Source organism: Artibeus jamaicensis, unplaced genomic scaffold (assembly GCF_021234435.1).
Source record: "Artibeus jamaicensis isolate MK-2021 breed Jamaican fruit bat unplaced genomic scaffold, CSHL_Jam_final contig_471, whole genome shotgun sequence".
Taxonomy (NCBI): Eukaryota; Metazoa; Chordata; class Mammalia; order Chiroptera; family Phyllostomidae; genus Artibeus; species Artibeus jamaicensis.
In genome coordinates, this window is record NW_026521850.1 from 434,788 (window position 1) to 462,432 (window position 27,645).

The 27,645-nt window shown below is 58.1% G+C and overlaps 2 protein-coding genes across 4 annotated transcripts; one reads left to right on the top strand and one right to left on the bottom strand.

Moving 5' to 3' along the window:
* ARRDC1 (arrestin domain containing 1) lies at positions 1 to 7,693 on the bottom strand. 3 transcript variants are annotated; one of them, XM_053667666.1, is made up of 8 exons: positions 7,606 to 7,693; positions 2,233 to 2,343; positions 1,755 to 1,805; positions 1,503 to 1,571; positions 1,095 to 1,277; positions 845 to 1,021; positions 361 to 772; positions 1 to 280 (listed from the first exon to the last, which is right to left on the bottom strand). In XM_053667666.1, the coding sequence occupies exons 2-8, from the start codon at positions 2,293 to 2,295 to the stop codon at positions 216 to 218; spliced, it is 1,020 nt and encodes a 339-aa protein (XP_053523641.1). In that variant the 5' UTR covers positions 2,296 to 2,343; positions 7,606 to 7,693; the 3' UTR covers positions 1 to 215. The 3 variants fall into 3 exon arrangements, with proteins under 3 accessions (XP_053523641.1, XP_036983702.1, XP_053523640.1); XM_037127807.2 differs by lacking the exon at positions 7,606 to 7,693 and adding an exon at positions 7,035 to 7,189 and having other exon boundaries at positions 1,503 to 1,657; XM_053667665.1 differs by lacking the exon at positions 7,606 to 7,693 and adding an exon at positions 7,035 to 7,126.
* Positions 7,694 to 15,673: 7,980 nt separating this feature from the next.
* On the top strand, positions 15,674 to 25,013 carry ZMYND19 (zinc finger MYND-type containing 19). The gene is made up of 6 exons (XM_037127835.2): positions 15,674 to 15,940; positions 17,137 to 17,196; positions 17,895 to 18,001; positions 18,567 to 18,707; positions 24,214 to 24,394; positions 24,543 to 25,013. Exons 1-6 carry the CDS (start codon positions 15,890 to 15,892, stop codon positions 24,684 to 24,686), a joined length of 684 nt encoding a protein of 227 aa, XP_036983730.1. The 5' UTR covers positions 15,674 to 15,889; the 3' UTR covers positions 24,687 to 25,013.
* Positions 25,014 to 27,645: the final 2,632 nt, after the last annotated feature.

Sequence of the window (27,645 nt, forward strand, 5' to 3'; positions counted from 1 at the left end):
TACAAATGAAGAGCTTTATTTACACCTGTCCGTCCAGTCCCTGCTGCTAGGAGAGGCCGACTGCAGGGGGCCAAAGAGGAGGCCCAGGGGAGGAAGAGGGCCCGGCAGGGCGTGAAGAGTCCTGAGTAGGCCAGGCCAGGCTGGGAGTGAAGGCACGAGGCCCTGAGTCCCACAGCAAAGGTCAGCCCGCCTGGAGAAGGCGGATCGGTTCAGGGTCAGCTCCCTGGGGTCAGGCCCGGGTCCGCACCGCTGCAGCTCTGCTCGTAGGACGGAGGAGCCTCTGTAGAGAGAGAGCAAAGTCTGTAAGGGGCTAGTGGCACACACCACCCCTCCCCCACCAGGCCCCAGGCCCCCACTTACCATAGGGGTGGCCCCAGGAACTGTACTCTGGGGGGAGAATCAAGGTACCAATGGTGGGCACTGCCCCTCCCGACCCCTCTGCAAAGTAGGGCACGGTGGCACCTGTGGAGATGCACAAGGTAGGGGGCACAGGGTGGGAAGCAGGGCTGCCGTCCAGAGGACAGGGATCAGCACCGCCAGGCAGTGGCGGCTGCAAATGGCTCTGGGTGATGAGGGAAGCAGGGTCTGCAAAGTGGGGGTGGCCAGCAGCTGCCTCTGCTTCCTCCTGGGGCGGTGCAGAGGGCACCACCAAGGGCAGAGCCCCAGCAGGTGGCCCAAGGCCTGGCCGGGGGCTCAGCGGGGCTTGGTTCACAGCGATATTGCCGATGAAGACCGGGAGGGTCACGGAGGCTTCAGGCGCCTTCAGGGAGACCTGCAAGGGATGGGGGGTGAGGGCCCAGGTCACCAGGCCCACTCCCCCAAGCCATCCCCCCAACTCCAGTACCTGTAGGTAGTAGTCCACGTGGATGAGGCTGCAGCCTGGCAGGGCAGACTGAGGCAGGGCAGGCACCAGGATCTGTTCTTGCCACTGCGTCTGTCTCCAGGCCTTGACACCAGCACCCTCCACCTCCGCGATGGTCCGCACATCGTAGATCCAGCGCTTGGCCTTGTAGGACACTTTCTGGGGAAGGGCCAGTCTGTGAGCACCGAGAGGCCAGCCACCTGCCCATCCACCATCCCAGGGGGACTCTGACCTGCAGCAGACTGGCCATGACAGGGCTGGTGTCCTTGCCCGACTGGTTCTCAATGTCCACCTGCAGCCGCAGCACCTGCCCCACCACATAGCCTCGGAGGTCTGTGCTGGCTGTGAGGACCACGCTGCCCGTCTTCACCAGCTTGTAGGAGAACTTCTTGGTGGCAGAGGCCACATTGGGTTGCTGGGGGTGGGAAGGGTGGGGAAGGGGTTGGTGGGGGGGCTGGCTGGACCCCTGTGGAGCCTGGACAAGGCCACTCAGCCCTGCCATGCCCCAACCCTAGACAAAGCACAGTCAGCTGAGGACGGAGGTCACTGTTCTTTCAGACCCTGGCCCCTGTACCTCGGATGGGGACAGGACATTGGGCAAAGGTGGGGGCCACCCAGGGGGCCGCCAGCCCCTCCTCACCTCAATATCTGGGATGCTGTTCAGGTTCAGGGGGCTCAAGATGTAGAAGACACAGCTGCACTGGTGACCCTTGGAAAAGCGTGGCGTGTCAATGGTGGCCCTCACCTGGTGCACAATCTTCCCAAAAGGGCCCTCGAAAGACGTGGGTGCGGTGGCTGGAGAAAGAGCAGAGACTGGCATCCCACCATCCCCCCACCTCCCACCCTCCCCCACCAACTGCCACCACCAGGCCTGGCCAGGCTGGGCCCTCACCAGGAAGCAGAAACTGGAAAGGGAAGTTGTGCTCTCCAGTGGGCAGGCTCCCTGCAGAGACAGGAGGGAGGGTGAGGGCGCAGAGGGCGCAGGGGCCTCAGGGGCCCAAGGGGACACCACACCGCCCAGGAAGAAGCAGGCACTGTAGCCAGCTGCCTCACACTGCATTGGCTTCTGGGACTCCCAGCCTCTGTATCCAGCACCACAGCAGCATAAGGTCATGGCCAGGGCAAAGGATGGGGGACAAGAGCTTGGCTCGAACAGTGGGGGCCAGGGCTGTTCCAGGGGCAGGAGCCCACCCAAACCCAGGAGAAGCTGGCCCCTTCAGCCACCCAGCCCCCACAGGACGAAGCCCAGCATCTGCCAGGGCAAGAAGTCCATCCGGGTGCACAGCGCAGGGAGAGGATGGGCACATGTAGGGTTCCCAGAGGCAGACTGAGGAGGTGGGGCGGACAGACGGGCTCCCAGACAGACTCACCCTTGTCAGCCAGCGACAGAGTGCTGTTGAAATAGCCCTCCTCCACCACCCACGCAGCATCATTGGCCTTGCTGGAGACCCTGCAGGAACCTGTGCAGCTCACTCGGATGGCTGCAAGAAGGGGGGACCGTGTGAGCCCCAGGGAGCTGCTGGCTCGGGCCCCTTCCTGCCCCAGCACAGGGTTCCAGTGGGGCTGGCAGCACCCAGGTGCCGGGCAGTCCCACCCAATCAGGCTCCGAGAAGGCCAGCAAATGGTCTGCTGCCTTTAGGAGACATCTCCTGCCCATGCCCCCATTCTGGGGTGTTGACAGGGAGCCAGGGTGGTGAGGAATGGAGTGCCATCTGTTCTGCAGCCCAGGAGGGCCCCAGGGGTCACCCAGAGGACCCCTGGGCAACCCCCAACTTGGTAACCGTGGCTCTAGCCGCACCTGAGCCCACTAGACCTGAGAACCCAGCTCTCTACTGGGGCTGCCTGGGGTAATGATGAGGAAGGGAGGCCTGGGCCACTGATGACCTCTGACCCCTCAGCTTCATGCTGCCTCACAGGCAAGTCAGTTAGGCTGGGGGCCCACTTCCGGCCCTCCCAGGAATGTGGTCAGACCTGCCCGACCAGCAGAAGCACCCAATTCTGACATGCTGCAGAGTGGGGACTTGACTTCCTGGGCCAGCACTGCCCAGGAGAGCTGATTTCCTGCGTCCAGAGAAGGCGGGGTTCTCCCTACAACTCCCCAGTGGAAGCGCCACCCTCGGCAGCAGAAGCCGTCCCCCCACATGGTTCTGGGGTCAGGAACTCGAACTTCACAGTCCCACACACACGCTCAGAGTCCAGGACAGTGGGAAGGCCGTGGCTGGACCCAAGCAAGGAGCAGGGCGGAAGCTCGGTGACAGGCAGCGGAGCTGCAGGGCTGAGTCAAGGCCAAAGACTTCAGTCGCACCTGATACATCTCTGCCCAGTACCATTTCCTCCTGTGACTTAATAATCAGGTGAAGGGAAACTGACTCGGAATCTGATACCTTCCTGGTAGAGCCACCAGGCAGGAAGAACCTGGTGTCCCCAGTGCCCAGCACCAGGGGTCAGCCCCAGTCAGTCCCACCAGCCATGTCCACAACCTCCCCAGAATGGCCCCACCTTGCTGATGCAGCTTCCTGTGGGTCACCCTGAGCACACACAACTTCCTTCATGACCCTGGCTTGTCCTCGGGCCCCACTGTGACCAGCCCTCAGCCTCTGTGCCAGCCCAGGCTCACCTCCGGACCTCAGCCCTGCTTTCTAATTCCAAGTCCGTCATCCAGGCCCTCCTGGGTCCAGACCCGCAAGTGTTCCCACCATGAAATCTGGGACACCAGGGCTCCTGCAAACCAACACAGCCCAAGAGCAACCAGGCAGGGGACAGACAGGCACACAGGAGAGGGGTGACTGTGACCTAGGGAGAAGCTTTAACCTTCCCCGTGGACAGGGCACATTCGCCCCTTGAATCTGGCTGCCTTGGGGACACTGGGACCGACAGAGTGTGCCAGAAGGGGTGCAGTGGTCCCCAGACTGGTCCGGTGCCAGCCGAGCCCTACCACGTCACTCCAGAGGATGACACATGAGCCGAAAAACTGCCCTGCCCACCTGTGTCTGAATGCCTACCCACAATGCCGTGGGACATCATAAAATGGTTGTTTAAACCACTTGGTTCGGGGACGATTTGTCACTCGGGAGTTTACACAGCAGCAGATAACAGGAGCAGGTGTCCACCTCACCAAAAGTCAGGGAAAGGCAGAGGACTTACCACTATAGACACTCAAATTAGCAAAAATTAAATATTTGATATTTAATATCAAACTATTGGATATTTTGACATCACAGCGACCAAACGCAGGCTGACACGGGGCCCGGAGAAGTGCCAGGCAGGACAGACCCACCCAGCAGGTCTTGGAACCACACTCTGTTCACGCAGGACCCTGGAGGGCCTCTGCTCACCCTGGCCCACGGTTCAGGCACAGCCCATTTGTCTACGAGCTTGTGGCTAAAAGACTTGCTTACCCCACCTGGCCCTGGCCCCCTGAATTCAGGTGAACAAGCTGTGGGTACACCTGACCCCCCAAAAACAAACAGTATCAAATCAACCCTTGGGTTCTCCCAGAGGGACTGGAGGTCTGAGACCTTCCCAATGCCCTTGCAGAGCCCCACTTCACCCGGACACACGGAGATCCCCTGGGGAGCCCTGACTGCGTGAACAGCCTCCAGTCACTGTCTTGGAGTCAGACCGGCCCGTTCCTGTCCACCTTCTTCTCCACGGGGGAACAATGGGGGCACGGTGGGGGGACCCCACACAGCACGTCGTCCTGCCCCTTGCGGGGGGCATCTGCCCCTAGAGGACAGCGTGGCCCTCATACCGGAGTGTGTGCCCACGGCCTAGGACGGGGTCAGGTGTGCTCCGTAAGCCTCCACCACACGGCACCACTCCGGCTGTGGAGCCACCGAGCCCTGCCACCTGGGTTTGCGACCGCTCAGCTGTGCCGATGCTCCACGTGCAAGAGAGGCAGGTGCGGAACGGACAGGCATTCATGTCTGGACACATAGGGCTGCTCTGGTTCTCTAAGGAAAGTCATCATGCAGACCTTGTTCCAGAGTGACTTCTAGAGCTGTCCTCTCCAGCCAGCCCTATCACCTGGCCAGCAACCCCCCCCATCCGTCCACGGTCTGACCATGAAGACTTCTGTTTGCCCCTCCTCTGCTCCCATAGGTCTCTCCCACCACCTGCCAGGTCCCATAGACCTGGAGCAGCCTGGCCTTTGCCACATCCCTTCACTAAAGCTTAGCCCACGAGCCACTTTTCTCTGTCCTGGCTCCAAATCTGTCATACCAGCGCCCACCTCCCAGGGCTGCTGTGAGGATTCGTGGAGTTGGACCACAGCAAACAGAGAGGACAGCATCTGGCCTGTGACAAGGGCACAGTGAGCTAGTAGGGCTGGCGGCTGTCCCTTCCTCTGTGTCCTGCCCGGGGAGGAGAAGGCCTCCCCATGGTATCGCTGACTGGTAGCAGGATAAAGCTTTTATTATAAAGCTTTTTAATTAAAAAACCCCCACAACCTCTCCTTTCTCACACCCAGGCGGGGCTGGAGAATGCCCCAGAGCAGCTGCAGCACCCACATTCTCCCTGCTCAGGGGCCGGCGCCTTCACAGCGGGGACCATCAGCGGGGCTCCCTAGGCCTTCTGTGGCCCGGCTCACATCCACTCACCACGTATCTCACTCACCACATGAAGGCCAGGGGGCTCTGCTCAGCCCAGCCCAGTCACACACAGCTTAGGCCATCCCTTCACTGTGGTCAACATCGGCCTGCTGTCCAGGACCCCAACTACAGGAGGGTGACAGGGTGGGTGTGCCAGGCGATGGCTGCAGCACCGGCATCTGTGGTGCGTTTGTCCACCCGGCCACGAGCCTGCACCTCCTTCCTGTGGCCCTGCATGGCACTCTCCCCTCAGCCAGGAGCCTTCTAGCCCCATCTCATGTCTCACCTGTCACTTGTGCCCCAGGGAAGAGCTGTACTGTTCCTACTATGCCCCCTGCCACACCTACTCTCACCCAAACCCCACTCTAACCAGAGAGACCAGAAATGAGGCGACCGGGTCACGGAAGGAAGCTCCACGAGGCTGGACCCCCAACAAGAGGCACCTGCACCAGCTTCCTCTCAGACCCCTGTAGCCTCACACTGTCACATGCTGGGGCGGGTGAGGCCTGTCCAGCATAGAGGGGCGACTGTCCCAAGAGTTTAGCGGCTTTCAGTCCTCAGCAGGGACCAGAAGCGCTGAGCTGTCAACCACACAGGTGTCTGGAAGGTCAAGGTGCAGGGGGAAGCCCAGCAGCTGTGGTTTTGGCCAAGGATCCCAGAGTAGAGGAGCAGCCCAGCTGGGACACCCCACACAACCTTGCACTCGGAGCCAAGGATCCCCGCGCTGTGCCTTTGCCACACCCCCCGCCCTGAAGATGGAGCCCCAAAGTCCCACCCGGAGCCCGGTCTACGCCTGGGACAGCAGATGAAGCCAGCACCTATGAACAGCCCTAGCAAGGGCCACTGCAGCAACCCGATCCCCAGTCCCGAAGTCCCAGATGTCTGCACCAGCAGCGGGACTGGCCAGGAGGGCTCAGGTTCAGCTCCCAGATGCCGGCTGGGCCGGGGGCCTGGGGCACGCAGGTATGAGCGAAAAATCCCCAGCACACAAGGACAAGCTTAAGCTGGATGTAAGCGGGTGCAGGAGTGCACGGGTACCGGGTGGGCCCTACCGGGGACCTGCACACGGGTGGGACTGTCTGTGAAGAGGAAGGGGATGCACCAGGAGCCTGGCTGTGTGGGAGGGAAAGCCCAGCCTCCAGGTGAGGGCCCATCAGGTGCAGGCCTCAGCGGACCCTGCATATCCTACAGGGAATATCGGAGGCCGTGCGTGTGTCTAGCCAGAGTGGGCTTCAGCAAGCTGGACTGGCTCTAAGCCCCCGCCCCGGGGCGGGGAGACGGAGAGAACAGGAAAGGCAGAGAAGGAAGACGGCCACCCAGGCCTCCCTACTTTGCCCCGACCGCGGCCGGCCTCCCACCCCGGAGGGTCTGCACAACCCGCCAGCCCCACCCAACCTCCCCGAAGCCGGGGAACCCGCCTAAGAGCCCACAGGAGCTCCGGGCTGGCAGGAGGGGCGAGGGGGTTTTCCCAGGCTCAGCGCCACCCGTAGCCTCTTCCGGGAGCCCTGGCCCTGCCCTAGGTGCGGGCGCAGCCACCTGAACCCCGCCCAGCCTGGCCCACCCCGAGGCGACCCCGCGCCCACCTCGGAAAGGCAGCGGCGCCCCCAGGCATACGCGCACGGTCCCTGCCAGCGGTTCCCCGGGGCTGTAGACGACGCGGCCGCGGCTCAGGCGGATCTCGAAGAGCTGCACCCGCCCCATGCCGCCCGCGGGCCTGGCCGCACCGTCACTCACTGCCACCCCCACCCGCCTGCTGGCCCGCTGTGTTCCCTGCACCCCCCGCCACGGTCCGACACGCCCTCGACCCCGCCCCCGTGCTTGGAGACGCCCCGCCCACCGACCCACCCCTCGGGTCAGGCCACGCCCCTGATCTGGCCCAGCGTGGCCCCGGTCGGACACGCCCTCAATCCGCCTTACGCCGGCCAGACCCATCCCCCGCCCCGGCCACGCCCCCGCCCCTTCCGCCCCCAACTCGGCCACACCCCTAGGCCGGTGGGTTCCTTCCTGGCCCTGTCCCCCGACCCCCCGCCGGCCCCCAGACCCCGCCAGTGTGCCCGCAGCCCCGGCCTGGCCCGCAAGGTGGAGGTCCGTGGCAGGTCGCCGGAATCAGACGCACGTGCGCCGCCTGCTGCCTCGGGAAAGCTATCGGCTCACCTGTGGAGGGGGCGGGGCCTTGCCGTGGCCGGAGAACAGGGGCGCCGGGGCGCGGCAGGCGTACGGCCAGGTCCCTCGCTGCGCCCAGCGCGTCACTCCACGGAAGGACGTCAGGAGGGCGGGCCGGTGTGTGGGCGCCGCGGTTCTGGGGCTCCGGGTGGGCCCCTAGGGGCGGCCTACGCTGGGAGCCAGCCCTGAACACGTGGGTGTGGGGCTGCGTGGGGCGGGATGCGCGTGATTCCAGGGCGCCGAGAGACATCTAAACATGTATCGTCTTTAAAAAGCGGCTCTGTGCCGAGAGAATTGCGGCGCACGGTGAGTGCGCAAGGGAGACCGGGAAAGTCTGGGAAGGAGAAGGCTGTGCTGGCTCTAGGAAGCTTGCAGTGGGCGCCCACCGCTGCTAGTTAAATACGGGGTGCTTGAGGCAGGACGTCGAGGTATGGGGTGTGGAAGATGAAGGACTAAGAAGTGGTTACACACTTGTGTGTAGATGGTAGCTCAAGGCAGGGTGCTGAAGACATCAGTTTGAGGTGAAAGCCACAGAAATCTGATCTAGCCCTGAAGCAAAAGGAAAGGAGACTTGCAGGCTGGAGAGGTCCTGCCGGGCCAGGCGAGGAAAGGGAGGCCCCACCTGGCTCCCGCAGCATCCTGCTGTACTGTACCCCAGAGGGGGTCTAATTAACCACGGAGCCAAACGGGGGAATTCCTGAACCAGGAGTTCAGCGCGCCCAGGGGAAGGAGGGAGATCGTGGGCAGCCCAAAATGCCAAATGTCCACAACAGAAATCAAGAATGAAGCTTTCAGGAAGGAGGGAGGGAGATGGCGCTTTGGCTGCCGCTAAGATAGAATGAATGAGGACACGAGAGGGGTGGCCTTTATACCCTCTGTCTCCCACAGTCAGACCCCCAAACGGCCCTGCATGGCCTTCACTCTGACCGCATCACCCACTCATCGATGTTCTGGAAGCTGCCCACATCTGCCCTGACCTTTGTCCCAAAGTCCCTTCCTCTTTCTCCCCAGCACCCAGGCTCTCCTGGGGCCTCTCCAGTGTAGATGTTTATTTGCACACAACTTCTGTACCTACCTCCAGGCCTGGAGGTAGCTACAGACCCCTGTGTCCACATCCAGACCACTTCCCTGTTACCCTAAAATCTCCCAGGATTAACTCTCACCTTCTCAGAATAAAAACCCACCACCCTCTACTGCTGCCCTCGTGTTCAAGGCCAGGTCAGTCCCCTTTATGTCCTGGTGACGTCGGCTCCTGACGCACTGTCATCTCTCCAGTACCACTTTGCAGGAATTCTTAGTAACTTCAGGATCCACATAGGTGATCCTTCCTACCCCCTGGCCTCTGTCTTAAAAATGTACCCAGCATTTGTTTTAATCAGGTGAGTTGACCGACACAGACAACTACTTGAAGAAAGAGCTTAGTACTTACCCACGAGGAGGGGAGAGCCACCCCACCCGGCCACATGGGGAAGTGCCAGGGGTGGCTGGCCCAGAGCCCGTCCCGTGTTTTCTGTGGCAAGGAGTGGGTGATGCAGCACAGGCAGCATCACCGCGTTCAGGTTGGAGAGCGTGAATGAGCTCAGTGGGCTCTGGGCTAAGGGGTGCTCTTATGGTGCCCAATACCTGGCCCTGGGGTGAGTTCGGCAGAGAAATACTGGCGCGAAGCGTGGGTTACATAAAGGAGGTGGGCCCAGGCCGGGTAACTCCGTTAGTTAGAGCATTGTCCCAAGGTGCCAAGGTTGTGGGTTTGATCCCTGGTCAGGGCACATACAAGAATCAACCAATGGATGCATGAAGAAGTGGAGCAGCAAAATATCAACGTTTCTGTCTCTCTCAAATAAATAAATTTTATATAGACATAGATATAAGTAAGAGAGGTGGGGCTATGGGCTCTGGATTGGTTTGCATGTAAAAGGTATGGTCTCAGAAAATTGCTGTCTCTAGGAATTAGTCCCTCCCCAGCCAGCAAGGGCTCCCAGATGTCAAAGCATCATAAATAAGAAAATAGCCCTGGCGGGTATAGCTCAGTGGATTGAACTCGGGCCTGCGAACCACATGATCGCAGTTGAATTCCCAGTCAGGGCACATGCCTGGGTTGCAGGCCAGTTCCCAGCAGGGGACTCACGAGAGGCGACCATACATTGATATTTCTCTCCCTCTCTCCTTCCCTTCCTCTCTAAAGAGAAATAAATAAATATCTAAAGAAAAAAGAAAATAGACCCTGGCTGAGTGACTCAGTGGCTCGAGCACTGGCCTGCGAACTGAAGGGTCGCCAGTTGAATCCCAGTCAGGGCACATGCCTGCCTTGCACTTCAATCCTCGCTCGTACGAGAGGCAATGAATGGATGTTTCTCATATCAATGTTTCTCACCCTCTTTCTCCTTCCCTTCTCCTCCCCCTAAAAATAAATAAATAAATGAGTCTTTAAGAAAATAAAAGAACACCAGCAGTACAGTTCTCGTCTCCGAGTCCTGTCCTCCAAGACTCCAGCAGACTAGCAGCTCTCTCCAACGGCCTCGCTGGTCCGGGCTGCACAGCTGTCTGCCCACCCCTTCCCTCATCCCCCCGTGTCTGCATTGCCTCTCCCACCACCCGGTGGGCTCCGCCCCCTCCCGTGGGACCTGCTGGCCCTGCGACTGGCAGGGCCGCGATGGGAGGTGCTGCACTAGTTGCGGGACCTCAGGAGGCCCAGCAGCTTCTCAGCTCGTTCTCTCCGCATCCGAGCTGCTGTGTAAAAATGCCTGGCCACCCTGCTGAAGAAATCTCCGTGAGAGAGGTTGCCCGGACACGTGTGACACTGGCTCATGAGACTGACACGTGAGACTTCCTGCGTCGATCACACCCAGGGACCGTGGTCGCTGCGTGGCCCTGGCCATGTCAGCCAGCTACCGCCGTAGAACAAACCACCCCGCTTGTGGCCGTGACAACGAGGCCACACTCAGCTGCAGGCTCTTCTGCTCTGAGTGGGGTCAGGTATGGCAAGGTGACAGACCTGGTCAGGTATCTTCCACCAGGCCTCTCCAGGTGGCAAGTTTGCAAAAAGCCAATTGACCCTTTAAGTATCTGCCAGGAAAATCAGATCATTAAGCACATTTTACGTCTTCCAGCATGATGGTCTCCAGGCAGCGAGCCCATGGTGGCAGGCCCCCGAGACAGAGGGAGGGGAAGCCGCCTGTCCTCAGGCCTGCGGTCTGAAGTCCCAGAACTTTCTTTTTTTTAAAAGATTTTATTTATTTATCTTTAGAGGGGAAGGGAAGGAGAGAGGGAGAGAAACGTCAATGTATGGTTGCCTTTCATGCATCCCCTGCTGGGAACTGGCCTGCAGGGAACCGGCCTGCAACCCCAGTATGTGCCCTGACTGGGAATCGGACCACGATTGTCTGGTTCGCAGGCCCGCGCTCAATCCACTGAGCTACACCAGCCAGGGCTTTGAAGTCCCAGAACTTTCTAGCACAGGAACTGCGTCAAGAGCCACAGGACCAGTGTGGGTGGAGCATCCCACACTTACAAGGAGAAAAGAAGTTGTGATGACAACTTGAGACAGCTGACCTGCCAGCCAAGCGCAGACCAACCAGCCGAGCTCAATCCAGATGACAGAACCTTGAAAAAACGGTCCTTTAAACCAGGAAGTCTCGGGTGGTCTGTTATGCACCAATAGGTCATGGGAACAGGCATTGGTACTTGGAAGTGAGATACTGCCACAACACTGAAGTGTGGCACTGACCTTGGAACGAGGCCACAGGTGGACCTGGGCAGGGCAGGCTGGAGGGAGGGAGCCCTGTGTTAGGTATCAGCAGGAAAATGGCGAGAACATTGTCTGTGGTAACGTGGAAGACATAAAATGTACCTGGTGATCTGATTCGCCTGGCAGAATGCTTAAAGGGTCAATTGGCTTTTTCCATTCAAGAAGCCATACAAAAGGGCTCCAAGAGTTTTGGGGTCATTGTCCCACTGCACCCGACTTGTAGCCCACAGTAGGGAGGAACCTTCCTGAAGACATTTACAATGAGCGTCTGTCTAATGAAGTGGGTTACAGTTTGATACATAGAAAAGCCACAGGTTTTTTTTTTTCAAGGGTTCTACTGCTTGAACTAAAATGTACAGAATTCAAAATAAATGAGGCCTTTGGCCCCTAACTTTCTTTTTTTAAAAAAGATTTTATTTACTTATTTTTAGGTGGAGAGGCAGAAAGAAAGGGAGAGAAACATCAATGGGTGAGAGAAACACTAATCGGCCACCTCTCACCAAGGAAGGAGCCGCCTGAGACCATGTGGAGCGAAAGAGCGCCAACTGCAGAATCGTGACACATTGTGAACTGATGGTGTTTTAAGCCATGAAGTCTTGGGAAGGCTTGTTACCCATCAGCAGAAAACAGAAAAAGATTGTCGTCACTAGCAGCTGCAGCCCCCTCACAACGCCAAGTCCATGCTTCTCTGACCACCGCCTCCTGTCCTAGCTCGGTCTGCTCGGCACCCCAATGCCAGCCTACCTATCCCACCCCCTTGGCTGTTGTCCCTCCTTTCCTCACTCAGCTCCAATGCCATGGCCAAGCACTGGGACCACTCTCTTTTAGGTTCTCCCGCATCTGTCCCCACTCATTCCAGTGCGTTCACCCTGGCACGACTCCGCTCTTGGCTCAAGCTGTCTCTCTTCTCCTTGCCTTCTCTGGAGCAGCCTGAACAGGCTGGAGAGAAACACAGTCCTCCTGACAGGTCCCCCTTGACACTGCCGGGCCCTCCTCCTGCATCGTTCTAGTTTTCTAGCCAGTCAGTCAGTCAGTCACCTCTCGTCCTTCCTCCATAAACCACCAACCTTTGCTGGCTTCTCCTCACTTTCAGCTGATGACCTTGTTTTCAACTTAACTGAAAAATGGGAAAGTTCTCATCAGATCATTCCCCACACTTCTGCCTCCTCACCCCCTCCACACCGTCCCTGAGCCGCCCCTGCTCCCATCTAGAGCCGGCTCCTCATTCCTCGCCTCTCCTAAAATGCTTCCACCTCTTTTCTACACCATCAACTTCTCCTCTCTTTCTTAAAATATTTTTATTTATTTACTTTTAGAGAGAGTGGGAAGGGAAGGAGAAAGAGGGTGAGAAACATCAGAGTGTGGTTGCCTCTCACACGCCCCCTACTGGGAACCTGGCCTGCAACCCAGGCATGCGTCCTGACTGGGAACCAAACTGGTGACTCTTCGGTTCCCAGGCCTGTGCTCAGTCCACCGAGTTACACCAGCCAGGGCGACTTCTCTTTGGGAGTCATTCTGTTGAACAAACATGCTCTTTCCTCTCTGACTGTAAAAACAATTACTCTTGACTTCCCTTCTCTTTCTAGTTCTGGCAGTTTCCCTGCTCTCACTTTTAGCAAAAAAAGCTTTGGAGGAGTTGTCTGTCTCACCGTCTACAACCTTCTTCGTCCATTCCTTCTTACCCCACACCATTTCATGAACACTGTGCTTCCCGAAACACCGGTGCCCTTGTGTTGCTCAGCCTGTTGACTGACTCCCATTCCCCCCCTTACAGGACCTACCAGCAGCATTCGACATGGCCAGCCGTCCCTTCCACACACACTCTCCACCCGGCCCTCTCCTGACTTACCTCCATCTAACTTCTTGGTTTTCCTTACTGGCTCCTCCTCTTTCCGACTCTCTTCCCCCTTAATATGGGAGTGCCCAGGGCTCACTCTTTGACCTCCCTTCCTGTCTGCATTTCTCGCATGGGGATCTTTGGAATGCAGTGAGCGTATGATACAGTGAGTGCCACATCGACACCCCAGGCCAAAGATCTCCCCTGAATCCGGGGCTCACAAGGGTAACCGCCTGTAGCCTTACCACGGAGCACGAGTACGAAATACATTTGGGAAGCCACTAGAACTTGGGGTTGTTTGTTACCGCAGCATGACCAGGACTGCCCTGACTGCTACAGAACACTGCCACACCCGTGTCCGAACACCATCACCTCTGGGCTGGGTACTTGCACCTTCTAAACGGCCTCCTTCCCTCCACTCTTTCTCCCCATGAACTATTGTCTCCATCAGCCAGTGCGGTTCACTAAAAAGCTACTCCTGTTCGAATCCTCCCGTGGCCTTTGCTCTTCTGTTATTTTTCTATTACAGCTGACATACGATATTGTATTAGTTTCAGTTGTACATTGTGATTAGGCATTTATATAATTTACAAAGTCTTCACCCCGAGAAGTGTAGAACCCACCTGGCACCACACATAGTTAATTTTATTGACTGTATTCCCTATGCTGTCTGTACTTTACACCCTGGGGCTGTTTCTACATGTGGCGATTTGTACTTAATACCTTCCTTTTTCTCACCCACCAGCCCAACCCCCTTCCACCTGGCAACTATCAATTTATTCTCTGTATCAATGAGTCTGTGTCTGTTTTGCTCATTTATTTTGTTTAAATTCCACATATCAGTGAATTCATGTGGCATTTCTGTCTTTGATTTATTTCACTTGGCACAGTACCCTCTAGATCCCTCCATACTGTCACAAATGGTAAGACTGTATTCTTTCTATGGTGGAGCGATATTCCACTGTATATATGCAGCACTTCTTTCTCCTCTGTCCGGATAGGCACTTGGGCTGCATCCATATCTTGGCTATTGTAAACAACGCTGCAATGAACATAGGGGTGCATATATCTTTTCAAATTAGTGTTTTGGGTTTCTTCAGATAAATACCCAGAAGCGGAATTGCGGGGTTACATGACAGGTCTATTTTTTATCTTTTTTTGAGGAATCTCCATGCTGTTTTCCCCAGTGGCTGTACCAGTTTGTAATCCCAGCAACAATGCACAAGGGTTCCCTTTTCTCAACACTGGCCAAGTGTTGTTTGATTTATTGTTGACGACCATTCTGACAAGGGTGAAGTGGTGTCTCACTGCGTCCTCACTCCTAAGTGTAAACGTCAAAGTCCTTACAAGAGGCTATTGCCCCTCATCCACTCCAGTCTGGTCCCAAGGGCCACCCCTGTTTTCAGACGCACCAGAAATGTTCCCGGTCTGGGGCCTTTGCACTGGCCTCTTCCCTGCGGGGATCCCCTATGTGAACATGACTCACACTTTCTCCTTTCACTGTTTGTTCAAACTGGCGACAGGGCCTGCTCTGCTCCGCACCTTCACTGGGACCCCCGACCCCTGCTGCTGATCTCCGTGTTTCCCCCAAGGCATTCATCGCCTTCCAAAGACTCATTCATCCTGAGTCTTTTCGGCCACCCTCCCTGAGATATAAATTTACGTAGCTTCAGTGGGTCCTGGGGTGAGTGAAGGCCAAGCGGTTGCCAGGAGCCATGGGTGGTAGGCAGGCCCCACACAGAAGGCAGCCCGGGAGTCCCTAGACCAGGCTCTCCACGCCCCGGGCGTCACCCCACCTCGGGTAAGGAGCCTGCGCCCCAGGGAAGGTAGGTGTAGGCCGGCTTGGGGCGGCGGCCGAGGTCCAGACCAGGCTCCTGCGAGCAGGAGACGCGGTGACCCAGGAGGGAGGAGGGGCGCTGAGCTCCGGGCTCTTCCCGCGTTCTGCAGGCAAGGACCGCCAGCCCGGCTCCTCGGCGGCCGGGGGCTCTGGGGTCCCATCCTCACCCGGTGCCCCTGCCCGTTGCCTCGCGCACGCGGGGCCGTTTCCGGCGTGGGGGGCCGCTGCGAGTCCTCCAGAGACCGAACCCGCGGGGTCCTTAGGGCTGCTCCGGGGCGCGGAGCCAGGAGCGGACCGAGGAGTCGGGGCGGCGCGGGGTCTGGACGCAGCGTCCGGCGCTAGATCGCGGTTCAAGCGCGGGGTCAGGGGCAGAGAGCGGCTACCGCGTGGAGGTCTGCACAAAGCTTCCCGCGAAACTGACGTACACCGAGCGGCCGCGAGGTACCGCCCCCCGGCCGCGCCCCTCCCCCGCGCTCGTCTTGTTCCTCCGTGCGCCTGCGTACTCGCCCGCTCCTCATTGGCCCCAGCGGGGCGGCGCGCGCCGGCCGGTGCAGTGCGCGCCTCGCTATTGGCCGGATGGTGGCGGGCGGGGGTGTGTCCGCGCCGCGCCCCGCCCCCGGCTCGGCTTGCGGTGGTGCGCGCGGCGATAGCGGCGGCGCGTGGCAGGTCCGGCGGGCGCGAGGCGGTGGCGGCGGCAGCGGCAGCGGCCTGAGCCCGGCCCAGCCCAGCCTCGTCCCGCCCGGCTGCCTGGACCCGAACCCTGCCCGCCCGCTCGGCTCGCCCGGCGCGCCGCGGCCCCGCCCCGGTCCGGCGCCTCCCGAGGGAGCGGCGCCGCCGGCCGAGCGCAGGCCTGGCCATGACCGACTTCAAATTGGGCATCGTGCGGCTCGGCCGGGTAGCTGGAAAGGTGAGCGGCGCGGGGCCGAGGGCTGGGCGGGTGAGCGCTGGGCTGGGAGCGCGAGACTGGGCCGGGGACGCGGGGCCTGGCCGGGGGCGCGAGGCCCGGCGGTTGTGCGGGTGGCGGGCCGGCGGCGTGTCCCCGTGGGGCAGCCCTTCGCTGGCCGCGGCCTTGGGACTCGGACGGTGTGCCGCGGCCCGCGAGGAGGGGGCTAGAGGCTGCGCTTGCGGCGCGGGGAGCGCAGCGCCCTTACGATGCGGCGCGCTCGGTCCTTGTCAAGACCGGTGTGCGCGCGCCGTTCCTTGCCTGCGGGTCCTAGTGGAGCTTCGCACAGGTCTCACGCTGCGAGTGGTGGCCAAGTCTGGCTGAGCCTCAGTGGGCCTCACCAGAGCAGGGCCTACCTCTGCTTCTCTCCCATACCTATCCCCGCCCTCCACGTGTTCGAGGCTGGGGCTTCCTAGCACCTGTGGGCATTGAGGCTTGGCTGTTTCCAGGAGCCGGCCGGCCGTGCAGCTGCACCAGCCACGGACCTTACCCTGGATGGGAACCCTGTTCCCATCACCAGCGGCGGAAGCTTCGGGTGGGAGAGAGGAGCAGAGGCAGTCAGATAAAGGTAAAACGGATTCAGATCCTAGAAAAAAGCTTTCCAAGCAAGAGTGAGATTGAGATTGGTCCTTTCGGGAACTGTTTCCTGCCCATCATGCAAGAGGGACGTGGTTTTCTAACTAGGGAAGGGTGGGCTTCCATCAGCTCTGAGACTCCCTTTAGTTTAGGGATTGGTTACATTGTCATTTTTTAAAGCTTTGATTTGGAACAAAAAGCTACAAAGGACAATTCAGTGGGCGGTTGTGTACTGAGTACCCTTCCTAACCAGTAAACATTAATTGGTACCTTCTGGATATTCTGCTTCGACTCGGGCCCCCGCCCTGCACTCCAACAAAACCACCATGGTGGGCTAGGTTTAGTGGCTCATTAAAGGCACAGAATAGAGGTTGGCCAGTTCGGTAGCAGTTCTGATGGTTAGTCTCATGCAGATGGGAAGTGCAGCCTGATACCTGCTCCTGTGGCACAGTCTCTCTGCCTTTTGTGGTAAACTGCCCACACCCCTACCCTGCTGACCTCTCAGTTTGAAAAGGCCATTGCTGCCAATCACCAGTACCTTACCCCATCCCAAATTTAACTTTTGAAATGTGGTTAATTTGTAGACCAAGTACACCCTGATAGATGAGCAGGACATCCCGCTGGTGGAGGGCTACTCCTTTGAGGTAAGGACGGACTTCCTTTGTGCCTGCGGTTGGGTGGGTGGATCATGAGGGCCCCAGAAGCCTTTTTCAGGACTCGGGGTCTCAGTGCTGCCTCCATGACCCTGGTCGTCCCTGAGGCCACCCTGCTTGCCACTCTTCCTTGAAAACAGACTGGTTGTACCATGTTTGTGACCGAATTCAACTGGGGACAAGGCCTGGCTCCTTAGGAGATGATCTAGTGCCACCCACCTGTCTTCTGGCCTCGTCCCTGTTCCTTCCTGAGCCCCTGCCTTCCACTGTCTCAACTTGACCAGCTTCTGTTCTTGCCCCAGGCTGCCCCCACCCGTTCCTCCCTCCCAGAGACCCTCCATGAGACTGGACCCGCTCTCTCCTCTGGGTCTCCTCCCTCTCCAATAGTCTCATGTGCAGGGTTCTCTTTCTCACTGGGTTGTGGGCTCTTTTAAGGGCAGGAGAGTGTATTTCCCCGTGTGCACGGTGTGCGGCACGGTGGTCCATGAGCGTCCCTTGCTCAAATGCAGGAGAGCGTCTGTGGAGATGTGACTGATTTCTCTAGCTCTTGTTGGCTCCAAGGGTCCCAGGAACAGGCCCGCCACCTGTCCCTCTGGCTCATTTACATCACTCGGTTTTTCTAGGAGGTAATTGAACTGTTGGCAAGAGTTAGAGGCTTTTTAACACACCCGCATCTTGTTTTTTCTCAGGCCCGGATGGAAGTAGACGCAGACGGAAATGGTGCTAAGATATTTGCATATGCCTTTGACAAAAATCGAGGAAGGGGGTCAGGGAGGCTTCTCCACGAGCTGCTGTGGTGGGTATTTTGAGTTGCTTGCCTCCCCCCCCCCCCCCGGGCCTGCATGGTCCAGGTGTGCACAGGGCGTGTGGTGCCGGGCAGCCTCCTGCCCTCACGCTTTCGGGCACTGCCGCCAACTCAGGAGTGGCTGCGTGTTGTGGCACCAGTGGTGCAGCCTGCGTCTCCAGTCCGAGAGCCCTGTCTGTCCCTCTGCCTGCTGGGAGACACACAGCCTCCCTGGGGAAGGCGTATAGCCCCTGCCGGGCTCTCGCTGAGCCTGTTAGTGGCATGTGAGGAAGGGGCTGCGGTCCTTGGCGTGCATGCAGGGGCCGCTCGGATGGGTGTTCTCTAGGCCGCATGTCAGGTGGTCTGGGGTTCCAGCCTTGGCTCCCTACAGCCCAGGCTTATCCAGGGGCTGGACTGTTGACATGGTCCTGGTTGGGCCACGGGCTGACACCGTGGATTTTGGGCAGCCTCGCTCCTGGTGCTGCTCCATCAGTGTGATGAGGGCCCGGTTCAGGTCCCGCGGCTGAGATGCTGGGAAAGTCTGGGAGGCCGATCAAGAGAGTTGTCTGTGTCCTAGGGAGCGGCACAGGGGAGGCATTGCCCCTGGGTTCCAGGTCGTGCATCTCAACGCCGTGACCGTGGACAATCGCCTAGACAACCTGCAGCTGGTGCCGTGGGGCTGGCGGCCCAAAGCTGAAGAGACATCCAGCAAACAGAGGTGGGTCTTCTCCAGACTGGCGATGGAGGCAGAGCCACCCTTGAGGGCGGCCTCCTCCAAACCCTTGTCACCAAGGGGGCCCACATCTCAGCTCTGTTCTGGTGCTTCTGTGAGCCGAGGGCCTCGGCCACTGTCCCGCAAAGCAGAGGGCCCTCCTTTTCTTCCCGGATACAGGCAGCATTCCAATGACTGTCTTCCTGGGCTGGTCTCGTAGTGACCGGCCCTGCTGGGAGAGGGGCTGTCTCCAAAGGCTGGATGCCTGGCGAGGGTGGGACTTCTCCAGCGCCCTGAAGGGTCTTCATCTGAAACAGCACCTGTGCTCAGGATGGCTCAGGCAGCCCACGTGGTGGGTGGGATGCAGCCCAGCCAGGAGCTGCGTGGGGCCTTGGGATCAGCTGGGGGACCCACAGCAGGACGGGAGCCAGGAGCCAGGGTGTCCCTGGACGAACCTGCATTCCGGATTCACGGGGCTCCCTGGGGCTTCTGTGTGTGTTGTCAGGCCTCCGGGCAGTGGTGGTGGCCCCCAGCAGGCAGACGTCAATGAGCTTCGGCGGGACAGTGTCTTTTGGGATCTTGGCAAGTGACACTGGGTGAACCGTTGCAGCCGTCTCCTGTGCAGCAGAGGCAGACACAGCAGAATGACCTGGGTCCTGGCGGGAAGGGGCTGTCCCCAGGTTCTGTGGAGGCCATACCTAGCCAGTGCTGCCCTATTCTGTAGGGCCCTGCATACCCTCACTTCCTGCCAGGCTTCTCAGGCAAGCAGGGCAGGGCTGGGGCCCACAGCCCCTGGGTTCTCTCCTCTAATGTCAGAGTGTGGCCCTAGAGTTCCCTGTCCTTGAGAGGAAACGACCCTTTTACAACAGTCACTCTATAGAGTTTGGGTTGAAAGCGAGGGGAACCGGCCCCAGATTGAAACAAAGATAGGGGTCCTTAGTGGCTCCCCAAACTGAGGTGTGGACAGCCTCAGGGCTGACGCGTCCAGTTCTTCCTCTGGCACAGCCACCGGAGCTGCAGGCTTGCTTTCCTCGGGGGCATCGTCCCCGAGGCACTGAGGACACCTGGGGTCACCAGTTAGCTCATGTCCGCTCACTGTGCTGCGCACTCTGGGGAGGGAAGGCTGTTCTACAAACAGAACAAAGACGGTGGTGGCAGACGAGCAGGGCAGCTCGGTGGGCAGGCCAGTGTCCACGGCCCCACACGGGTCAGGGCGTGCACCTCAAACCTTCCCCTTCCCCCCGGCTGGGGACCTGGCCTACAATGCAGGCGTGTGCCCTGATGTGGAATCAAACCAGCAGCCCTTCAGTCTGCAGGCCAGTGCTCAGTCCACTGAGCCACACCAGTCAGGGCAAATAGTTCATTTTTATTGTATTTTTTTTCCATTACCATTTATCCCCCAATAGCCTCTTCCACCTTTACCCGCCCCTCCCTTTGTCTTTTTTTCCTTTAAGACTTTATTTTCAGAGAGAGGGGAGGGGAGGGAGAAAAAGGAAGAGAAAAATTAATGTGTGGTTGCCTCTGTGGTCCCACTGGGGACCTGGTCTGCAACCCAAGCATGTGCCCCAACTGGGAATTGAACCAGCGACCTTTTGGTTTGCAGGCTAGAGCTCAATCCACTGAGCCACACCAGTCAGGGCCTTTTTTTTTTTTTAAGATTTTATTCATTTATTTCAAAGTAATTTTTGAAGGTTTTATTTATTCATTTTTAGAGAGGGGAAGGGAGGGAGGAAGAGAGGGAGGGAAACATCAACGTGTGGTTGCCTTTTACATGCCCCCTACTGGGGACCTGGTCTGCAACCCAGGCATGTGCCTCCACTAGGAATCGAACCAACGACCCTTTGTTTTGCAGGCTGGTGTTCAATCCATTGAGCTACACCAGCCAGGGCTACTTTTATTTATTTATTTATTTACTTATTTTTATTGTGTTTTGTTGATTATGGTATTACAGTTGTACTGATTCTCCTCCTTTTTCCCCCTCCACCCAGGACCCCCACTCCCTGAGGCCATCCCCCCACCCTTGATCGTGTCCATGGGTCACACGTGCAAGTTCTTTGGCTTCTCCATTTCCTGTGCTGCATTTGACGTCCCCAGGGCAGTTCTGTGACTACCTATTTGTACTCAGTCCCCCCACCCCCTCACCCACCCCCCACACCCCCTCCCATCTACCAACCATCAAAATGCTCTCCGTGTCCATGATTCTGTCTGTTCTTCTTGTTTGCTTAGTTTGTTTTCTAGATTCAGTTATTAACAGATATGTATTATTTCCATTTTTGTTCATAGTTTTGACCTTTTTATTAAATAAGTCCTTTTAACATTTCATGTAATAATGGTTTGGTGATGATGAACTCCTTTCAATTTTTCTTGTCTGGGAAGCTCTTTATCTGCGCTTTGATTCTAAATGACAGCTCTGCTGGGTAGAGCAACCTTGGCTGTAGGTCCCTGCTTTTCATGACCTTGAATGTTTCTTGCCAGTCCCTCCCAGCCTGTAAAGTTTCTTTTGTGAAGTCAGTTGACAGTCTTACTGGAATTCTCCTGAAGGTGACTAACTGCTTTTCTCTTGTTGCTTTTAGGGTTCTCTCTTTATGTTTACTCTCCGGCATTTTAACTGTGATGTGTCTTGGAGGGGCCTCTTTGCATCCATCTTGTTTGGGACTCTCTGTGCTTCCTGGACTTGCATGTCTATTTCCTTCACCAAATTAGGGAAGTTTTCTTTCATTATTTTTTCACACAGATTTCCATTTTTTTCTCTTTCTCTCTTCTCCTTCTGGCACCTCTATGAGGCGGATGTTGGAATGATTGAAGTTGTCCCAGAGGCTGCTGACACTCTCCTCATTTTTTGGATTCTTTTCTCTTCTTATTCTGATGGGTTGTTTTTTTGTTCCTTATGTTCCAAATCATTGATTTGATTCTTGGCTTCATCCACTCTACTGATGTTTCCCTGTAAATTGTTCTTTATTTCAGTTAGTGTGTCCTTCATTTGTGACCTGGTCATTTCTATGCTGCTGAGGTCCCCACTGAGTTCCTCGAGCGTCCTGACCACCAGTGTGTTGAACTCGGAGTCTGATAGGTTACTTACCTCCTTTTTCTGGAGATCTGATCTCTTCTTCCATCTGGGCCGTGTTTCTTTGTCTCCTTGTTTTGGCAGCCTCCCTGTGTGTGTTTCTATGTATTAGGCAGAGCTGCTTTGACTCTGTGACTTGGTAGCGTGGCCTACTGTAGTAGGTGTCCTGTGGGGTCCAGGACACCACTTCCCCCATCACCCAAGTTGGGTACCTGACCTGAGGTCAGCCCTTCGGGTGGGCTGAGTACACCCTCCTTTGTAGTTGAGCCTTGGTTGCTGTTGGCAGGTCAATGGGAGGGATTTATTCAGGCTGGTCAGCTGCAAGGAGTGGCTGTGACCACTGACCACCAGCCTCTGCTGTCTGGGGAGGATCAGCTGTGCAGGGGCAGAGTGGTGGTGCTCCAACATGGTCTTTAGCTGTCCACTGGATGTGCTGGGCCTGGGATTTCCTCAGTGGCGCAGGCCAAGGTCAGCCCCCACCTGTGTTCTGCCGGAGGCAGCAATCTGAGATGGCTGCTCCTTGTGCTGGGCTTGGAGATTCCCAGGTGTAGCCAAGCTGTAAATCTAATCTGGTTGTTGGTAGTGCTGGGCCTGGGGCTCGTTTGAGAGGATTTAGGAAGTTGGGAAGCTTGAGACAAGACCAGGCATTCATAGGGAGAAGCTACCGACCACAGGTCTAAGTTGGGTGGGAATGGAGCCTCAGGGGATCTCCCGAGTGGGGCAGGCAGTGTGAGCCAGGTTGACGGAGTCTCAGAGGTGGCACCTGCCCGTTCTGTGGCTCTGTTCCCTTTTCTGTCTGGGAGGAATCTGTCCCCCAGCTCCCACCTTGATACCAGATACCTCAGTTTCTCCCTGCGCGCCCCTGGTGCCATTCCAGCTGCCACCAAGGGGCTGGAGCTCAGGGGCAGTGAGTCTGAGTGCATCCGCGTGCGGCTTCTTCAAGGGGAACTGCTTGGGGCCCCAGATGTTCCTTCCACCAACTCAGTCCCTGCTGGTTTTGCAGCCAGAGTTGTGGGGACTTATCTTCCTGACTGGAACCCTGGCCTGGGGACCTGCTGTGGGGCGGGGACTCCTCGCTGCTGAGGTATCCCTCCCGAATTTTCATTCACCACCCTTGGGTGTGGGGCCCGCCCCTTCGGCATCTGCGCCCCTCCTCCCAGTCTGGACGGATGTGGCTTCTTCTATTCCGTGGTTGTCAGCCTTTCATTCAACTCAATTTCTGATGGTTCTGAGTGATGGTGGTTTTGTATTTTAGTTGTAATTTTGATATGGCCGTGGGAAGGGGCGCGCCATGTCTGCCTGTGCCGCTGTCTTGACTGGAACCCTTTGTCTGTTTTTAGATTGTGTTTATTTCGCTGTTGACGTGTAGTAGTCCTTTATGGCTTCCAGACATGAGTCCATTGTCAGGTGTGTGCGTTTTCCCACGTTCCCTGTGTTGCCTTTTTACTCCGAGGACGGCACCTGTGGTGCACAGCGGCTCCATGACTGTGCAGCCTGATGCGTCCGTGTTGTCTCTGGTCTCCTGGGCCTTGGGGTCACGTTGGAGAGGTCATGGCCAGTCCCATTTGGTGTGGCTTTGGTTCTGTGTTTTTTCTAGATCTTTTGTTGAGGGTTTTTTTTTTTTTAATTGTCTGAGAGAGATACATCGATTTGTAGTTCCACTTATTGATGCATCATTGGTTGACTCTTGTATGTTCCCTGACTGGGAATTGAGCCTGTGACCTTGGTGCATCAGGGTGATGCTCCAACCTATTGATCCACCCGGCCAGGGCTGTTTAAGGTCTTGCATTTAGGTCCTCGTTTCATTTGAGTTTTTGTGTCCCGTGTTGTGTGAGGGTGACCCTTCCCTCTTTTAACCAAGTCCCTGCAGGCCTGGCCCCGGGCGTGGTCACTGTGCCATCTCCTCTCAAAGTACAGGCGGTGCCTCCCTTGAAGCCCAGCTCCCGAGTGGGCCACTCCCTGCCCCAGCCGCACCTGGGGAGGCACTGCTCCAGCTTGAGGTGGGACCTGTCAGAGGCTGCGCTCAGCTCTGGTAGCCAGTGCAGCTCCTCAGTTGCCACCTCGCTGTCCACTCTCACAGGACAGGTGTTTAGGAGGATTTGGCACCATTCACAGCATTGAAGGGGAGAAGGACTGACCAGGGGCTGAGGCAGGCGCTGCTGGGGCCACGAGCAGGGAGAGGGGCTGCCTGGCCTTGCCCAGGTAGGCTGGGTGTTGGGACTGAGACCACCGGTTTGCCATGCCTGCTGTGCGCCCGTCAGTCCCGGGTGTGGGGAGACAGAGTGTGCTGAGCACTTGGTGTCACGTGGAGAAAAGACGCAGTGCAGTGGCTGTTGGCCTCAACAGCAGTTGGGGTGGGGGCCTGCTGAGCAGGAGAAAGCAGCCCACCCACCCTGCAGCCCAACCGTGGTCGCCTGTGCCTGGAGCTGGTCCCCTTCTCCCCCTCAGAGAGCAGAGCCTGTACTGGCTGGCGATCCAGCAGCTGCCCACGGACCCCATCGAGGAGCAGTTCCCTGTGCTGAACGTGACACGGTTCTACAACGCAAATGGGGATGTGGTGGAGGAGGAGGAGAGCTCCTGCACCTACTACGAGTGCCACTACCCGCCCTGCACGATGATCGAGAAGCAGGTATGGCCGTGGTGCGCAGGCTGGGCCCGCACTCCCTGCATCCACTCGGGCCCCTTGTTGCCTCTGTAGCCAGCAGGGGGCGGGTCCTCCCCATGGGGGCTGTACCACCGCTGTGTGACTGTGAGGCCCCTGCTCTGTGTTCTTGCAGCTCCGGGAGTTCAACATCTGTGGGCGCTGCCAGGTGGCCCGGTACTGCGGCTCCCAGTGCCAGCAGAAGGACTGGCCCGCCCACAAGAAGCACTGTCGGGAGAAGAGGCGCCCCTTCCAGCAGGAGCTCGAGCCGGAACGATGACTGGGTGTGGGCAGTAGCACAGCCCTGAGTGGTGTCGGTCTTCCGTGGGCACCTCAGACATGGTGGTGGTTGAACCTGCGGCGCTGAAGAAGCCAGCACCGCGCCCAGAGCGGCGCAGCGGAGGACCCTCATCACGGCGCTTCGTGCTGTGGCACAGCGCCCCCTGGAGGTGTTCCCTGGCGTAGAGACAGAAGAGCCGGGGAGGCTCCCGCCAGGACGCTTCTCATTATTTATATGTTAATATGTTTGTAAACTCATGTACAGTTTTTTGGGGGGAGGAACTGGAGGGTTAGAAAGTACGAATAGAACCATTTGTTGTAACTTCAACGGCCAGGTGGTCGGGCCACATGTCTCACGGTCAGGGAGGAGAAGCCCCTCCCTGTGGGCTCGCCGCCGGGGCGTGGCAACTACAGCGCAGTCCAGGCAGGTGCCTGGCGTCCTCTACTCTGCTCTTCTTTCCTGCTGAGCACGTTTTCCATGGGTCCTGGGGTGGGGTGAGGTCTGCCTTGCTCCCGGACTTCTCCAGAGAACCAGACCCGTTCTTGTCCTGGGGTGAGCCACTCCGGAGCAGGCCTGGGTGGTCTCAGCCTGGTTCCGGAAGGCTGTTGCTTGCCCTCCGTTGACTGGCCCGGAGCTCCGGGGGGGCCTGAGGCCCAGCCCGTGCATTGAAGCAGCCAGGGTGCCTGAGCTCCGCCCCCTCCCATCCCCTTATGGGCCTGGACTGCCCTTTCCCCTCCTGGAGCCAGACGGCCAAGTGCTGGGCAGCCTCTGGCCCCGCAGGACACCTTGCACAGCCGCCGTGGGGCAGTGAGCTGGGCTGTGCGGCTGGCATCTGGCCAGTCCCCAGGTCCAGCCAGCTCCCTGGGGGCCTTGCTTCTTAGCCATCTCAGCTCCAACGGGCCTGGCTGCCCCTGGCCCTGTAGGTGCTCCTGCCCTTCCCCTGCTGCAGCTCCCCTGCCCCCTCCAGATGCCCAGGCGAGTTCACTGCCTTCCTACTGGGCAGCCCTGGGGCAGCCTTTGGTCTGGGAGCCGGGTTTCCGGTGGCTGCTTCTGCATCCCTGGTGTCCTGGAGAGTGGGAGTGGGTGCTGGCAACATGCAGGGGGCAGAGGGCTCAGTCCTGACCCCAGAGGAGGGGGGTCTTTCTGAAGGGGCGAGGGCCTCATGTGCTCCACACACTGGTCTTGACTGAGAAGGCCCCTCCGCCACTGCAGGCCAGGTGTGGGTTTTCTAGGCCAGAGACATGCGTTGCCTACAGGGGGGTCACTCAAGTCGCTCTGGACCCTGCACTGAGCAGCATGGGTGCAGAGCAGGTTGGGGTGGGCGGTGTGTGTGACCCTGAGAAGTCTTCCCTCCAGACGGCTGGCTCTGACCAGGACAGCGGGGAAGGGCCTGTGCAGGTGGGCATGTTGGGGTTGGGTGGCTTTTCCATGCCTGGGTCCCAGGTGCTCAACCTGTTTTCAAAGGCTCCTGGGACAAGGAGGCATTGGACTGCAGGCTGTGGGTTTTGTCTGCCATTTGGGGAGTGGCCAGGTTGGTGCTCCAGCCTGTGTACACCCCTTGAGCAGCACAGGTTAAGCAGTCAGCTCCTCGCCAAGAAGTCACGTGGGAAGGGGAGTGCCCAGGGTTTCGGCTCAGCACAGAGCACCATGCTGGGTCCTGACACACGGTTGCTTTCTGTGGTGGTTTGTGGCTCTTACGGCATAGCCTTGACCTGGGGATCACTGTCTACTGTGGCCACTGGGAGCTGAAGCCACAGTAGGTGCCCACATACCCAGTCTGCTGGCAAAGGGCCCTGGGCTGGAGCTGGGGGCAGAGCCCCGGGTTAGAGTGGGCCCCAGTGGCGGTTCCTTCCCTGTACTCAGTCAACACCACGGCCCCCAGGGCAGATGCTGTCATGAAGGTGCAGGTGGGTTTGTTTCCTTCCTAGGTGCAGTGCATTTTCTAGGTCAGAGACAAGTGCTGCGTGGAGTGGGGGATAGTGGGGGAGGGGTTGGGGGTTTTGTTCCAAGTCCCTCCAGCCCCTACACTGAGCAGCAATGGATGCAGAGCTAGTGGGGGTGGGGGGGATGTGCGTGGTCCCTAGAGAGGGTCTTCCCTACAGACGGCTGGTACCCGGCACCTGGTTCTCTTCTGATGGTTCCAACTTCTTGTCCTTTGTATCCACACACCTGAGAGCATTGTCGAGTTTGGCTTGTTTCTAACGGGTTAGAGCACAGCATGTGTGGTTGCTGACTTGACCCTCTTGTACCGCGTAGAGATGTGTTCAGCTGTTTCAGAATGATCTGCCCTTTCTGCTTCAGCTCCCACTGTAGCTGCTAACTCATGCCTGCATTTGTAGCCGTGGCCTTGCCTTTGAGCTGCCTGCTGGATCCAGGACTCCATGTGGGGTTCAGTCTTCCAGGTGCGTAAGGTTTAGCTGCTATAACTAGTATCCTCAGAAGGGTGGATTAAAACAATACATTGTCTCCTGCAGGCGAGGACTCAGACCCAAGCCTGGGGCAGCGCGGTGCTCCCTCTAGCGGCCCTAAGGAGAGGCGTGTCCAGGTCTCTCCAGCCTCTGGCAGGGGCATGTGGATCCATAGCCTGGGTCTTCATGCTGTCTTTCTTCCCTGGGTGGGTGGCGCCCCTGACAGACGGAGCTCCCCGTCACCAACACAGCAGTCTCTGGATTAGGGCCCACCCTAGTCGCCATTTTCACTGCATCGTTTCTGCGAAGACCCTGCCTCTAAAGGTCACGTCCTGTGGTGCTGTCCAACTGCAACATCGTTTTGGGCACAGTACAGTCCACCGCTGCCCAAACTTGCGTCCCCTAAGCCTGCTGGGTATAACACGAATTTTCTTGAATGGTACCAGTGCCTTTTCAGTCTTCCACATCAGATCACGGCTGTGCCGGGATGGCCCCTACGGCCTACCAGGGGTGTCAAATTCATTTTCACTGACATCAACCTCACAGTTGCC

Coding starts and splice junctions, on each gene's coding strand:
- ARRDC1 (XM_037127807.2), bottom strand. CDS start 7,152: ATGGGGCGGGTGCAGCTCTTCGAGATCCGCCTGAGCCGCGGCCGCGTC. Junction 2,344..7,034: donor GGCGCCGCTGCCTTTCCGAG/GTGGGCGCGGGG, acceptor CCCTTCTTGCAG/CCATCCGAGTGAGCTGCACA. Junction 773..844: donor ACGTGGACTACTACCTACAG/GTACTGGAGTTG, acceptor CATCCCTTGCAG/GTCTCCCTGAAGGCGCCTGA.
- ZMYND19 (XM_037127835.2), top strand. CDS start 15,890: ATGACCGACTTCAAATTGGGCATCGTGCGGCTCGGCCGGGTAGCTGGA. Junction 18,708..24,213: donor GAGACATCCAGCAAACAGAG/GTGGGTCTTCTC, acceptor TCTCCCCCTCAG/AGAGCAGAGCCTGTACTGGC. Junction 24,395..24,542: donor GCACGATGATCGAGAAGCAG/GTATGGCCGTGG, acceptor GTGTTCTTGCAG/CTCCGGGAGTTCAACATCTG.